At 32.2% G+C, this 15668-nt stretch overlaps 2 protein-coding genes across 3 annotated transcripts in view; one reads left to right on the top strand and one right to left on the bottom strand.

The window, feature by feature from the left end:
* The window catches only part of LOC108914055 (inter-alpha-trypsin inhibitor heavy chain H3-like), a 33112-nt gene extending 31290 nt beyond the window's left edge, over positions 1–1822 (top strand). For both annotated transcript variants that reach the window (XM_018719750.1, XM_018719751.2), the window contains one exon: positions 1054–1822. In XM_018719750.1, coding sequence (XP_018575266.1) covers positions 1054–1190 — 137 coding nt within the window. In that variant the 3' untranslated portion in view covers positions 1191–1822. The remainder of the gene's footprint in view (positions 1–1053) is intronic.
* Positions 1823–13536: 11714 nt separating this feature from the next.
* On the bottom strand, positions 13537–14700 carry LOC108914054. Its single transcript, XM_023455967.1, has 2 exons — positions 14490–14700; positions 13537–13794 (listed from the first exon to the last, which is right to left on the bottom strand). The coding sequence occupies exons 1-2, from the start codon at positions 14664–14666 to the stop codon at positions 13645–13647; spliced, it is 327 nt and encodes a 108-aa protein (XP_023311735.1). The 5' UTR covers positions 14667–14700; the 3' UTR covers positions 13537–13644.
* Between the last annotated feature and the right edge of the window lie 968 nt (positions 14701–15668).

Raw genomic sequence — 15668 nt, 5'->3', positions numbered from 1 at the left:
TGCTGCAAGTCATTTTTTACTTTTGTAATTTTGAACATGTTTTTGAACTGTGATTACAGATTTTTTTATTTCACCAAAAAGTATATGTCAAAACGAAAAAAATGATTACCGGCAGAACTCTGTACGATGATTTTTTTAAGTAGAATTTTTCTTTGAAAAAAAAGTGTTTCAGGCCAAAAAAAATGAATATCTCGGAAACTTCTTGATTTTTTTATTTAAAAAAAATTGAGGTTATTTAAGACAGAGATAGGTATACTTTCACCAAGTTTTGTCGAAATTAAATTATTTTTGCGGAAATGAGAAATAAAAAACGAAAAATCAGGAAAAAAACTGTTTTTCGCATTTTTCTCGGAAATTTTAAGATTATGTTAAAAAATGACTACTACAAAAGTTGTAGATTTTTGCATGATCTACAACTTTTGTATTGGATACTTTTTTGTTTGACGTCAACTTTCGCCAGAAATCCCAATGATACAATTTTTCATAACTTTTCAACCCCCCAAACCAACCCTCCGCCATTCCTGCTCACGCATTTAATTTTTTTAGGTTTATACATTATATTATTATTATTATACATGCCTTTTTACCATTTCCACTTATAAAAGTCCAGGTAGCAATTTTTTTTTTCTCCAAGCATAATTTGGTTGGACTAAATACTAAAAAGTGACCCAAATAAGTCGCGCCAAATCAATTTCTCCATATTTTAAAATTATTTTTAATTATATAGGGTTCCAAATTTTAGACCATGGATAACTTGATTTTTTAAATTCTATAAATTATCTGAATTTTGTAATTTTAATAATAATTTTATAAATTACCTGAATTAAACTGTTATATTATCCATTTTCCAATGCGAAAATAGTAACAAAAAATGAAAATCGCAAATATTTCACAATTGTAAAATTAAATATCTTGATACATGAGTTCTATTAAGAAAAAAATCAAGTTATCCACAATACAAACTTTGGATTTATTCAAAGTAGTACCCAAAAAAATTATTGTAAATTCTAAAAGTAATTGACGTTCAATTTGTATATAAAATTTAATTTTCAGATATAGAACTTGATGCCGAAAAGAAACCTACAGAAGAGTTTACAGCAGATCGCCCTTTCTTGATCTTCTTGCAAGTAGAGAAAGATGGCGCCGTTATTCCACTATTCCAGGGCTGCGTTTACAAACCCAGTTACTAATTACTGTCATGTATTTTACAGCAAGTAAGCTTATACGAATTACATAAGTGTGATATTTACAGACTCATTTCTAAACATGCATATGCATGGTGTTCGTAAAAACAAGAATTTTCTCAAATTTGTTTTGTAATATTTCTGTTGAAAATGTTGAAAAACATGCGACAACCAACAACTAACAAACATTTTTGAGAAAATTATGTAAAAAAATATGTTGAACATAAACCAGAAGGAAGAAGGATCTTCCTTCTGATTTAGTTCTATGAAAATTCTCCATCATTTTACAGCTTTATGCATACGTACAAGCTTATCTCTCTCACGTACATGCTTTTTGAGGAGTATATTAGCATTAATGTAACCCTTTTCTTAATGTTTTTTTTTACTGTTTTATAAGTAGTAGATTAATTTATACGCAACAAGTGTTTCTGTGATTGTTTAATGTGAATTCGTGCTATTGGATCTTTATTAAAACAAAAAGTTCCATCCATATATAAATTATTCATAACCTTTTCCAAATAACAATAGTATGATCTGCCCAAAGATGAATCTGCACAATGGAAGGTCGTTCAACTCTCATTTTTAGGTGGACTATAGCATACACAAATTCAAAGTTACGATTAGTTGATAGAATGAGATAATTGCTTTGCTGTTTGGTAGAAATTAAGTCCAGTGCCTGTAGACTCTTATGCGACTGGTAGATATGATTGGCCGTTGTTGACACTGACAACTTACCAACATAATGAGCTAATGTAATGCTAAGGAAAATTACTAATTATGAAGTTTCTCATAAGCATGTCACCCTCACTATAATATCATTCTGGGGGATTTCAAATAAAACTTAAAAAATATATTTATTGACTTTATTTAAAAAAAAAAAAATGAAAATTTCATACATTTCTAGATCTATGCAATACCCTGATAATTCTAGGTTTTCCCATTTTCCAGGATTAGTATACATCCTGAAACATTTGCACTACTGAGAAAAGCCCGTTCGGAAATTAACTGAATTACACGCAATATATATCAAATATTGTAACAAACTAGATCTAATTAAACAGACAAACAATCCAATTACGAATTTTATTTTGCCATTTCAATATAGAATTTGTTCCCATTTTTAGGCGTAAAATCACACAAATCACACATGTACATTCGTCCTTCTGAAGACTTCGAGTCTTTCCTCTAGTGTGATCCACAACTGTCATATTTTTTATTAAAGCCCACAAAGTACTTCTGAAATTTGAGAATGTGATTAGTGGGGCTTGACTAAGTCTTTATATTTGATGTGAAAATAATGCTCCAACTTTTATTTCAATATTTTTATATAATGAATAATTTCTTATGTATTAAGCAGCTTCCATTAAAATGAGACACCTGATGTATGATGGCTTAGTTGAAACTACATTTTTGTAAATTTGAACACGAGAACTTTTCACCAAGAACAATTTATTTCCATAATATCTAAAATGGACAGAATAGTTTTCATGTGTGGGAAGGTCCTTCTTACATTTGAACTTAAAATATCGTTAATTGCACTTCAAGAGTCTTCATGGGTCAATTTGTGGTACTTAAGACTAGCCTTATATTTAGTCTTAAAATCACACAAATCACACATGTATGAATGCACTTTCGAGAGGTCCCTGTGTACCAGCTAGTGTTTTATAAAGATACTTCTATTCCTGCTTTCATATTTACATTTGTCACACTGGTACAGCCTCATCTCGGAAGTGCCAGGAAGGTTTGAGTGTTTCAAACTGTGTGCCTTAAGGCAACCCTTATAATTTGTCTTAAAATCACACAAATCGCAATTGTATATTCTCGCAGGGTCTGAGCATTTGGTCTTGCGGTGCGCAAGTTGGTTATTACATGCGGAATCACATTTAGGTCTTTACGCTTTTGGAGGCTTGGCATGTCTCGACTGGTGTATTTTGAAATTATCTTTATATTTGGATCTAAAATCGCACAAGTCACACGTGTACATCTGAACATCTGAGAAATCTGCATGTTTTAATTTATGGCGCTCAAGTTTGCCATTATACACCGTTCTATAACCACACAAATCACATAAGTACACCCTTATTGCCGCAGGGTTTGTGTGCTTCAGTTGATGCATCTTAAAATGATACCTACTTCTAGCCGTAAAATCGCACGATCCACATGTGAACAGTTGTCGTTCTGAGGAATTATCATGGACTCTCACACGATGCGACCTAACATTGTTCTTATATTTCGTTTTAAAGTCGCACAAATCACACTGGTACATTTGTACTTTTGAGGGATCTGAGTGTTGGAACTGATGGCGTATCATACAGTTCTTGTATTTAGTCTCAAAATCGCACAAATAACACTTGAGCATCTCCACCTGGGAAGGATCCATGTGTTTCAATTGGTGGCCCTTCAGTTTGGAATTAGACGTGGTCACAAAATCACACACGTCACATTTGTTATTTTCAATTTTTGAAGAATCCACATGTTTCAATCGGTGACACTGAAGACTACTCCTGTGTTTTGTTCTATAACCACACAAATCACATAAGTACACCCTTATTGCCGCAGGGTTTGTGTGTTTCAGTTGATGGACCTTAAATTCATTCCTATTTTTGGTCGTAAAATTGCATGGTTCACACTTGAACAGTCGTTCTTCTGAGGACTTATCATGGACTCTCACATGATGCGACCTAAAATTGTTCTTATATTTCGTTTTAAAGTCGCACAAATCACACTGGTACATTTGCACTTTTGAGGGATCTGAGTGTTGGAACTGATGACGTACCATACAGTTCTTGTATTTAGTCTCAAAATCGCACAAATAACACTTGAGCATCTCCACCTGGGAAGGATCCATGTGTTTCAATTGGTGGTCCTTCAGTTTCGAATTACATATGGCCACAAAATCACATGCGTTACATTTGTTATTTTCAATTTTTGAAAGGTCCGCATGTTTCAACTGGTGACACTTAAGATCATCCCTGTGTTTTGTTTTAAAATCACACGAATCACATTTGTACATACTCGTTTCGGGAACTTTCTTGTGTTCTAAATTGGTCGGTGAAGTATCCGGAGCCATGCTGCTGAAAAATAGAAATTGTATTTCTTGTTTTTTTTTCACTCGATAATAAAAAATAAGATTTTGCTATAAGAATAATGGGCTTGCATACTGATTTGAAATTTAAAATCAGAAATTTTAAAAATGATTATTTAATTCACTAATTGTTCAATAGAATGAGTTATATTTTAAATATAATGTATGATACAACGCTTATTTTAAATGTTTTCTATGCCAAAATTACAAAAAAAAAGCTTTTTTCCCCAACAGTCACAAACATACTTTTTTGACTGTCAGAAGTCTCTAAGGTTGACATTTTCCTTACTGAGAAAAAAAATGCTTAGCAACAAAACTATTCACTTTTAATCCTAGAAGCTAAAGTTGATACTTTTAATCCTTAGGTTAAAAGTTAATAAAGTTTTAATTTATAAAAGTTTATTCAACAATATTTCATTTTCATTAGATTCCATTTTTAGTTTTCGACAAATTGAACACACGAACAGTCACAAATGAACTCAATTAGCAATTTGGCGACTAATGTTTGACAAAGTATCCATGACTACTAGGGTGACCGCAAAAAATCGATGTCGGAATTTTGTTCATCTGGACCCCACAAAACGATTCCCCTTTCCGGATATTGAGACAGCCGAAATTTGAGCTCGATTAAACGACGTTAACCCGTGCCGTTCGTCGCTCGAAGTTTGAAAAAATCCAAATTTTTGGCCAAAAAGCTGACATATGGAGCCATAACTCCAGAACGGTAAATAATAGAAACACGCTTAATATCTCATAAGAAAGCTAATGTTGTTCTTCAAAATTTATATTCTATACATAATTGTTGTTATTTTAAGTCAAACCAAGTTACAACAGCCTTTAGCCCCAAAAACGTGACCTGGTACCACTAGGAACATACTTCGTATATTTTGTTATTAAGTGATAAATTTTGCTTTTTTTGATATATTTTTGAGTTTAAAGTGGAAATATAATAAAAAAAACAAGTAATACTGATAAGTCTAATGACATTTTTTATTTTAAAATACAAAAATCAGGTATATAATACATACAAAACAGACACAGAAAAGATACAGACGTAGTACCTACATGAGTTGATAATTTTACATAGTTATCTATTCTATTCTAGAGCTTTTGTTAAAGTAGTTTTTGAAACGTCAGGATATAATGCTCGTCATTTGCTTACAACTTGCAGGATATATTGCTTTTGGTCTTCATCTTTTGTCAGAAGGTCGTTAAAGTCGGTTATTAATTTAACACCACGTTGAGCCATATCATTAGCTACTTTTAATGTTTTGACAATTTTCAATCCTTCTTGGAAGTCATTATTTTGAGGCCAGGTGTATGGATGTTGTCTTAGGAAATCTGTTTTTATATTAAATCGGTCAAAGAATGTAAACGTTTCTTTGGTAAGTAAATTTACCAATCCTCCAACAACTACCTCTTTTAATTTTTCTTTCCTAACTTTTGGTTTGGTTTGGTTTTGCTGAGCAATTTATTAGCCATTAACAACTTAATGGATCTATTTACTACCCAGAAATGATGCGATTTCATCACTAGCCCAATGAATAGTAAAAAAATCGATAAGTGCTTCTTTAAATTTAGTATTTTTCATTTCTTTTGTAAAGTCAGCAGGTTTTACTTGATCAGGTCCAGAAATTTTGTAATCGACTGGTGGTGCTTCGTGTCGTAGACATCATTCATTGTCCTTTATCGATGGGTGTAAATATTGGTCGAAGATTACATCTATTCTTTGACCTGGATATTTGGTGATCATTTGGAGAAATTTTTTCGAAATATTTCCGAATGTTTTTGGACTGAAGAATAAAGAAGCCATCGATTAAAAATACGTCAGTATAACGCGGAGACTCATGGTCAACGGTTGGTTCCAGAGAATTTACCAAAGTTGATTTGTCGGTTTTGCAAATACCACCGTCCAAATGGCATAAGGCTAGACACTTTAACTCGGCAGACATAATGTTGGATTCACAAAAGTATATCAATAATAATAAATTCACATCCGTATTCACAAAAATATATTAATAATTATATTGTATATTGAAATTATATTAATAATAATATAAAACTTCATAGAATTAGGTTATTTCACTATACTTTGTTTTGTATAACACGAGGCTTCTACATCGAATTTCGGAAATAAACTGAAATAAACTAAAAACATGTGACAAAAACCGTTAGGCCGAGTGTACTTTTGTCCAAGGGAACACGACCAAAAAACTAGGTATAAACTCCAAGAAATAATCATAACCGTAAAAACACAAATGAGACGTTACACAGAATATAATAGTATTATATGAAAGAGAAAAAAGATGACTATACAACATAACTATGGGTATGCTCGGGTAGTAGGTAAGTTTTTGATGTCTGCCAAGATATTATCCACGGAGAAAACGTCTGCCGAGGTAATTATAAGCTTTTAATAGTTCAATAAACAACATATCAAAAGATCAGATATAATAAAATACTTTTAAAGATTATAATTTTTATCAATGTTTAAAGTGTCTGCCATGACCTTGGAAGCTCGATATTCGTCTGCCATTGTTATTTTTAATTAAAAATAAATATATATTTTAAAATTTTCAAATGGCAGCCTTTATAAAATACTTTTAAAATTGGTGAAATTTTTATACCTGGCACACCTGAGTGTAACGAAGATCCACTTGCTGGGCTTAACGAGACCCCGCCTTGTGAGTGACACATATAAGAGACTCTCTGGGCAAAATTTCAGGTTTTATAATTTACCTTTAGGCCATTGGCTCTTAGACTATAATAAATTGCTCAGTAGCACAGATGAACCATCAGAGCACGCTAGGGTTGTAAATCCAAAACTTAGGAAAGAAAAATTAAAAGAGGATTGGTAAATTTACTTACCAAAGAAACGTTTACATTCTTTGACCGATTTAATATAAAAACAGATTTCCTAAGACAACATCCATACACCTGGCCTCAAAATAATGACTTCCAAGAAGGATTGAAAATTGTCAAAACATTAAAAGTAGTTAATGATATGGCTCAGCGTGGTGTTAAATTAATAACCGACTTTAACGACCTTCTGACAAAAGATGAAGACCAAAAGCAATATATCCTGCAAGTTGTAAGCAAATGACGAGCATTATATCCTGACGTTTCAAAAACTACTTTAACAAAAGCTCTAGAATAGATTAGATAACTATGTAAAATTATCAACTCATGTAGGTACTACGTCTGTATCTTTTCTGTGTCTGTTTTGTATGTATTATATACCTGATTTTTGTATTTTAAAATAAAAAATGTCATCAGACTTATCAGTATTACTTGTTTTTTTTTATTATATTTCTACTTTAAACTCAAAAATATACCAAAAAAAGCAAAATTTATCATTTAATAACAAAATATACTAAGTATGCTCCTAGTGGTACCAGGTCACGTTTTTGGGGGTAAAGGCTGTTGTAATTCGGTATGACTTAAATTAACAACAATTATGTATAGAATATAAATTTTGAAGAACATTAGCTTTTTTTTGAGATATTAGGCGTGTTTCTATTATTTACCATTCTGGAGTTATGGCTCCATATGTCAGCTTTTTGGCCAACAATTTGGATTTTTTCAAACTTTGAGCGACGAACAGCACGGGTTAACGTCGTTTAATCGAGCTCAAATTTCGGCTATCTCAATATCTGAAAAGGGGAATCGTTTTGTGGGGTCCAGACGAACAAGATTCCGACATTTTTTTCCCCCTCTATGAGATCCGGTCACCCTAATGACTACATCGATATATCCTACTTACATACTTTGCTTTATTATCCAAATTTGGTTTGAATAATTTCAAAGCACAAATTAATAATTAAATAGGAGATTTCGGTTGGAGAAAAAATAGCATGTTTTATTGGGATTAAAAGTGTTTTTTTGGCTCACAATTTTTCAACCGCTCAGCTAAGCTGAGCTTAGCCTCGCAAATACAACATTTGCTTCCACAAAAGTAACACTTTTAATCCTAATATCACAATGTACTATTTTCATCACATATTTAGTTTTCTAAGCACACCCATTTTTCAATTACTACTATTTCTTTTTGCTTAACCTGTTCACTATGGCACCTGTCTTGAATAACGTTCTCAGTGTGTCGACACGGACAAGCTATGCTATGTAAATCTGCAGATCCAGGAGCTGTTTCTTATTTTGCAACTCAATCTGGTTTTGAATCTTCCATTTAAAAAATGCTAATAAAAAATAACTGTTACTAACTAGATTCATATTCTTAGTATCCCATACTTGTATTTTTTTTGCACACTCTGTATATTGGATACAAAATCCCATATTGAAGGAAATTCTAATATGTCCCTAAAAGTTTTGTATAATAACAATTAAATGCTCTGACGGGCATTAATTTCGGCAATAACAGTTAATAATGTCACATAGCTTTATAATAAACGTATTCTAGATTAGTTTCTTCAGTTTGCAACCATTTTAGATAAAATTACGATGACTATTTTACAAATCATTAAATTTGTTCGGATATCTCGACCTTTCACATTAATATTTTGTTTAATTGAATGACAACTAAATGTTTGAGTGCAACACTTTTTGCCGTAAAAACCTAGTAGGCATTGAAAATATAAAATGTCCATTGTTATAATTCATGCGTCTGTCAGTGTTTGTGACGTTTTTGCAAGAATAGTGCTCAAAACTATGACATGTGGTTTAGCAACATCCAAAAAATATGTGTGTGAAATATAATTCATCAATACGAGCGAGGTAAATCAATGAAAAAAATTGCTATCGAAGTGAATATGGCAAAATCAAGAAACTGATAGCATAGACGTTCATGGAAAGAATTTTGGTCAATTGCCAAAAGTGATAAACAAGGCACAAACGCCTTTTGTTAACATCTGTACATGCCAAAGGCTACTGTGAGAAAATTACTATGGTGTGAACCAAGAAATGGACAATGTATCGAAGAGGCAATAATTATTAATGTCGAAAGGTAAATAAAGATTTTGATTTCATTAACGTTAAAGAAAAACTGTTGTTAACGGAACTTCAAAAGAAGAAGCATTTAGCTTGGGCTAAATCCAAAGCTACTTGGCTCAAGTTAATTTTCAGTGATGAATCCTAGTTTCAAACCTGTGTTGTGGATGATAATATGGATCACTGAAGAGGCCTATCACAAGGAGAGCTTAAAATGTACAGTAAAATTTCTAGAAGGCAAATACATCCTGTCATACGACCAAACGTAACAATAAAACTGGTTTGATGACAATGACATAAACCGGCCGTCCAGCAGCCCAGACCGCAAAAGACAATTCCTGATCTCAAAAGTAAAATCCAGGAAACTTGGGAGATCCGTAGGTCCTTAGTCGACACTATGCCAAAGAAAATTCACACTGTTATAAAGACCAGATGAAATGTTACGAATTATTAAATCATAAGCAAACTTTTCCGTCCAAACATTTACTTGACACCAGATTTTATAGCTTTTGCTTAATTCTCATTGAAGTTGAGCTGATACAAATCATCTCCTGGCTTACATAAACACGCATCATCCGTGCCAGGAGCACGCTTTCAATTTGCTTATAGATATCTGCTTCCCGCAGTGAAACGGTTAAGTAACTATTATCTCTACAATTTGAATGACGTACCTCTCTTCTTCTGTACCTCCCAAGTTTGTTTTGGCACATCCAGTTTCGATCTCTTCTTCAGATTTCCCTTCTACACTTTCAGCCAAATCTTCATCCTCGTCACTTTCTACAGACTTTATGCTAATCTCTTCAGTTTTTATGCCGGAATCTAATGACTGTTCCTCACACTTATTGTCGATGGTTTCTGTGTTATTAGTTTTTCCTCTACTTCTAAACACTTTCTTATGAAACCACTGTGGACGCCCAAGAAATCAAAACACTGTTTGCAAACAACGGGATCTTTGACAACATCGAAGTTCTAGAAAATAGTTCTCTTAAACATGAATACACAAGCTTCTGACCGAAAAAATACAGATTGGGAGTTCTCTTAGATATAATTAGAATTATAAAATATCAAAATAGCATTATTATTCAAATATTTAAAGATCATTAATTACACCGTTAAAGAAAAATATACCAATTTTTTATTTTATACAAGTCAGAATTTTTAATGTTTAATTTAATTAATTAAAGATTCAGGTAAATGTCTATATTTTTTTCATCTCTTCATTTGCATTTTTTTCACCCGTAATTTGATTGTAAGGCTATGCATCATAGCATTTCCCGTAAGAATCTGTTAAATATTCAAATTTTTGGAATTAATTAAAAACAAAAACAAATCGATAAATAATTCAAGAATAATAAAAATAATATCTTAATAATACGAACTTGGCTGCAATTTTTCATAGCATCCGAACCTTCTTAACTATCGATACCTTTATCAAGCAATATCTCAAAGGCTATAGAACTTTCAAAATTTCTTTATAAAGCGTAATTAGCGTAATTTGCTGAAAATTTAATAATGTAGAAAAATCACTTTTGAAAGTTTTTACTGAATCAAAAAATCCTTTTTTGTTAACAAGTTATCTGAAAGTGAAGTTTTATGCAATATTTCCGTCAGATACTTCACAAAAGATATGACATGCTTTTGTATGTATATCAACGTGTACTTACTATTTCTGGAATATATTTCTTAAGCATATCAGCTTCCACTTCATGTGCCAACATAAAATCACCCTGTATTATTTGCATACATAAACGACATATTTTATGATCGTTCAATTCGTCTGTTAATTGCGTGTTTCCTTTTTCCTTTGCATAAATCTCTCTTAAATCAACTAAACATTTCGTTTCATCTTCAACATATGGAATTAGGGTGCTATCAGTATAGATACACATTGCCTTATGTATTATATACCTGATTTTTGTATTTTAAAATAAAAAATGTCATCAGACTTATCAGTATTACTTGTTTTTTTTTATTATATTTCTACTTTAAACTCAAAAATATACCAAAAAAAGCAAAATTTATCATTTAATAACAAAATATACTAAGTATGCTCCTAGTGGTACCAGGTCACGTTTTTGGGGGTAAAGGCTGTTGTAATTCGGTATGACTTAAATTAACAACAATTATGTATAGAATATAAATTTTGAAGAACATTAGCTTTTTTTTGAGATATTAGGCGTGTTTCTATTATTTACCATTCTGGAGTTATGGCTCCATATGTCAGCTTTTTGGCCAACAATTTGGATTTTTTCAAACTTTGAGCGACGAACAGCACGGGTTAACGTCGTTTAATCGAGCTCAAATTTCGGCTATCTCAATATCTGAAAAGGGGAATCGTTTTGTGGGGTCCAGACGAACAAGATTCCGACATTTTTTTCCCCCTCTATGAGATCCGGTCACCCTAATGACTACATCGATATATCCTACTTACATACTTTGCTTTATTATCCAAATTTGGTTTGAATAATTTCAAAGCACAAATTAATAATTAAATAGGAGATTTCGGTTGGAGAAAAAATAGCATGTTTTATTGGGATTAAAAGTGTTTTTTTGGCTCACAATTTTTCAACCGCTCAGCTAAGCTGAGCTTAGCCTCGCAAATACAACATTTGCTTCCACAAAAGTAACACTTTTAATCCTAATATCACAATGTACTATTTTCATCACATATTTAGTTTTCTAAGCACACCCATTTTTCAATTACTACTATTTCTTTTTGCTTAACCTGTTCACTATGGCACCTGTCTTGAATAACGTTCTCAGTGTGCAGACACGGACAAGCTATGCTATGTAAATCTGCAGATCCAGGAGCTGTTTCTTATTTTGCAACTCAATCTGGTTTTGAATCTTCCATTTAAAAAATGCTAATAAAAAATAACTGTTACTAACTAGATTCATATTCTTAGTATCCCATACTTGTATTTTTTTTGCACACTCTGTATATTGGATACAAAATCCCATATTGAAGGAAATTCTAATATGTCCCTAAAAGTTTTGTATAATAACAATTAAATGCTCTGACGGGCATTAATTTCGGCAATAACAGTTAATAATGTCACATAGCTTTATAATAAACGTATTCTAGATTAGTTTCTTCAGTTTGCAACCATTTTAGATAAAATTACGATGACTATTTTACAAATCATTAAATTTGTTCGGATATCTCGACCTTTCACATTAATATTTTGTTTAATTGAATGACAACTAAATGTTTGAGTGCAACACTTTTTGCCGTAAAAACCTAGTAGGCATTGAAAATATAAAATGTCCATTGTTATAATTCATGCGTCTGTCAGTGTTTGTGACGTTTTTGCAAGAATAGTGCTCAAAACTATGACATGTGGTTTAGCAACATCCAAAAAATATGTGTGTGAAATATAATTCATCAATACGAGCGAGGTAAATCAATGAAAAAAATTGCTATCGAAGTGAATATGGCAAAATCAAGAAACTGATAGCATAGACGTTCATGGAAAGAATTTTGGTCAATTGCCAAAAGTGATAAACAAGGCACAAACGCCTTTTGTTAACATCTGTACATGCCAAAGGCTACTGTGAGAAAATTACTATGGTGTGAACCAAGAAATGGACAATGTATCGAAGAGGCAATAATTATTAATGTCGAAAGGTAAATAAAGATTTTGATTTCATTAACGTTAAAGAAAAACTGTTGTTAACGGAACTTCAAAAGAAGAAGCATTTAGCTTGGGCTAAATCCAAAGCTACTTGGCTCAAGTTAATTTTCAGTGATGAATCCTAGTTTCAAACCTGTGTTGTGGATGATAATATGGATCACTGAAGAGGCCTATCACAAGGAGAGCTTAAAACGTACAGTAAAATTTCCAGAAGGCAAATACATCCTGTCATACGACCAAACGTAACAATAAAACTGGTTTGATGACAATGACATAAACCGGCCGTCCAGCAGCCCAGACCGCAAAAGACAATTCCTGATCTCAAAAGTAAAATCCAGGAAACTTGGGAGATCCGTAGGTCCTTAGTCGACACTATGCCAAAGAAAATTCACACTGTTATAAAGACCAGATGAAACGTTACGAATTATTAAATCATAAGCAAACTTTTCCGTCCAAACATTTACTTGACACCAGATTTTATAGCTTTTGCTTAATTCTCATTGAAGTTGAGCTGATACAAATCATCTCCTGGCTTACATAAACACGCATCATCCGTGCCAGGAGCACGCTTTCAATTTGCTTATAGATATCTGCTTCCCGCAGTGAAACGGTTAAGTAACTATTATCTCTACAATTTGAATGACGTACCTCTCTTCTTCTGTACCTCCCAAGTTTGTTTTGGCACATCCAGTTTCGATCTCTTCTTCAGATTTCCCTTCTACACTTTCAGCCAAATCTTCATCCTCGTCACTTTCTACAGACTTTATGCTAATCTCTTCAGTTTTTATGCCGGAATCTAATGACTGTTCCTCACACTTATTGTCGATGGTTTCTGTGTTATTAGTTTTTCCTCTACTTCTAAACACTTTCTTATGAAACCACTGTGGACGCCCAAGAAATCAAAACACTGTTTGCAAACAACGGGATCTTTGACAACATCGAAGTTCTAGAAAATAGTTCTCTTAAACATGAATACACAAGCTTCTGACCGAAAAAATACAGATTGGGAGTTCTCTTAGATATAATTAGAATTATAAAATATCAAAATAGCATTATTATTCAAATATTTAAAGATCATTAATTACACCGTTAAAGAAAAATATACCAATTTTTTATTTTATACGTCAGAATTTTTAATGTTTAATTTAATTAATTAAAGATTCAGGTAAATGTCTATATTTTTTTCATCTCTTCATTTGCATTTTTTTCACCCGTAATTTGATTGTAAGGCTATGCATCATAGCATTTCCCGTAAGAATCTTTGTTAAATATTCAAATTTTTGGAATTAATTAAAAACAAAAACAAATCGATAAATAATTCAAGAATAATAAAAATAATATCTTAATAATACAAACTTCGCTGCAATTTTTCATAGCATCCGAACCTTCTTAACTATCGATACCTTTATCAAGCAATATCTCAAAGGCTATAGAACTTTCAAAATTTCTTTATAAAGCGTAATTAGCGTAATTTGCTGAAAATTTAATAATGTAGAAAAATCACTTTTGAAAGTTTTTACTGAATCAAAAAATCCTTTTTTGTTAACAAGTTATCTGAAAGTGAAGTTTTATGCAATATTTCCGTCAGATACTTCACAAAAGATATGACATGCTTTTGTATGTATATCAACGTGTACTTACTATTTCTGGAATATATTTCTTAAGCATATCAGCTTCCACTTCATGTGCCAACATAAAATCACCCTGTATTAGTTGCATACATAAACGACATATTTTATGATCGTTCAATTTGTCTGTTAATTGCGTGTTTCCTTTTTCCTTTGGGTAAATCTCTCTTAAATCAACTAAACATTCCATTTCATCTTCAGCATATGAAATTAGGGTGCTATCAGTATAGATACACATTGCCTTAAATTTGAATGCTTTCATTACCTTCACTGAACAAACATTACACATTACGTGTTCGTCGAAATTCTGAAAGTTTAATTAATATTGTAGAGTACAAATATTATTATTAGGAAAGGATGCAACTTAATAAACCTACCAATTTCAGTAGAATAACGTCTAAAATATCCTTTTTGGCGCCTTTTATCTCTTCAAATTTCCCATTTCTTACAGCAGAGAGGCATAACCTACAATGTTGTTCCTCAAAACTCTCCATTTGAATAATATTTAGTCGAAGCCAAAATATATTTTTTTAATGATTTTTCCGTTACTAGAAATCTTTTCTCTTGTCTCACTTTTATGGATGTAAATGTGCAGAAAATAAACAGATCTAACCTATTCTCAGAATCGCGCCAACACAAAATTTACAATTTGTAAGTTATTTGTTATTTTACAACACTAAACCACAGAAGATAAAACACCTCTTCTGTGACTAAACAGTACTACAGAACACAGAACAGAGAAAAATCTGTAATCGGGAACAGTACTAAACACCATAGACTGTTACATTCTTCCGAAAATACTTAACACAGATGACGGATAGAATGTCTGGATCGGCATGAATGTCTGATACAAAGATAAAATTCAATTTTAAATAGTTATTTTTTCATCCAACCATTTACTTGTTTCAGCTTTCAAATAAAAAAAATAACGGATCTGTTGTAACCACGTGATATCCGGATACCAATCGCACCTAACCTAACCTAACCACGTGATATCCGGATACGGATATCCGTGGACACATGTGCATGTGGACCCCAAGGATTTTATACTTGTATAAAATCCTTGTGTGGACCCTTGCTAAAATAACACAGCTTAGAAAAGGTTGACTTCGTTAACTCAACTACATGTTTTTTTCCCAAATATAACATATCTCTTAGAGTCATTCCACACGATAGCCGTCCCATGTCCCGT

This window comes from Anoplophora glabripennis, unplaced genomic scaffold, assembly GCF_000390285.2.
Source record: "Anoplophora glabripennis isolate ALB-LARVAE unplaced genomic scaffold, Agla_2.0 scaffold1018, whole genome shotgun sequence".
In the NCBI taxonomy this organism is placed as follows: domain Eukaryota; kingdom Metazoa; phylum Arthropoda; class Insecta; order Coleoptera; family Cerambycidae; genus Anoplophora; species Anoplophora glabripennis.
This window is presented reverse-complemented; position numbering and strand designations above follow the sequence as displayed.

Excerpts from the sequence above, each read along its gene's own strand:
- LOC108914054 (XM_023455967.1), bottom strand. The coding sequence starts at position 14,666 with ATGGAATGTTTAGTTGATTTAAGAGAGATTTACCCAAAGGAAAAAGGA. Across the intron at positions 13,795-14,489 it reads AGAAATATATTCCAGAAATA|AACTTCGATGTTGTCAAAGA; the intron begins GTAAGTACACGT and ends ACTATTTTCTAG.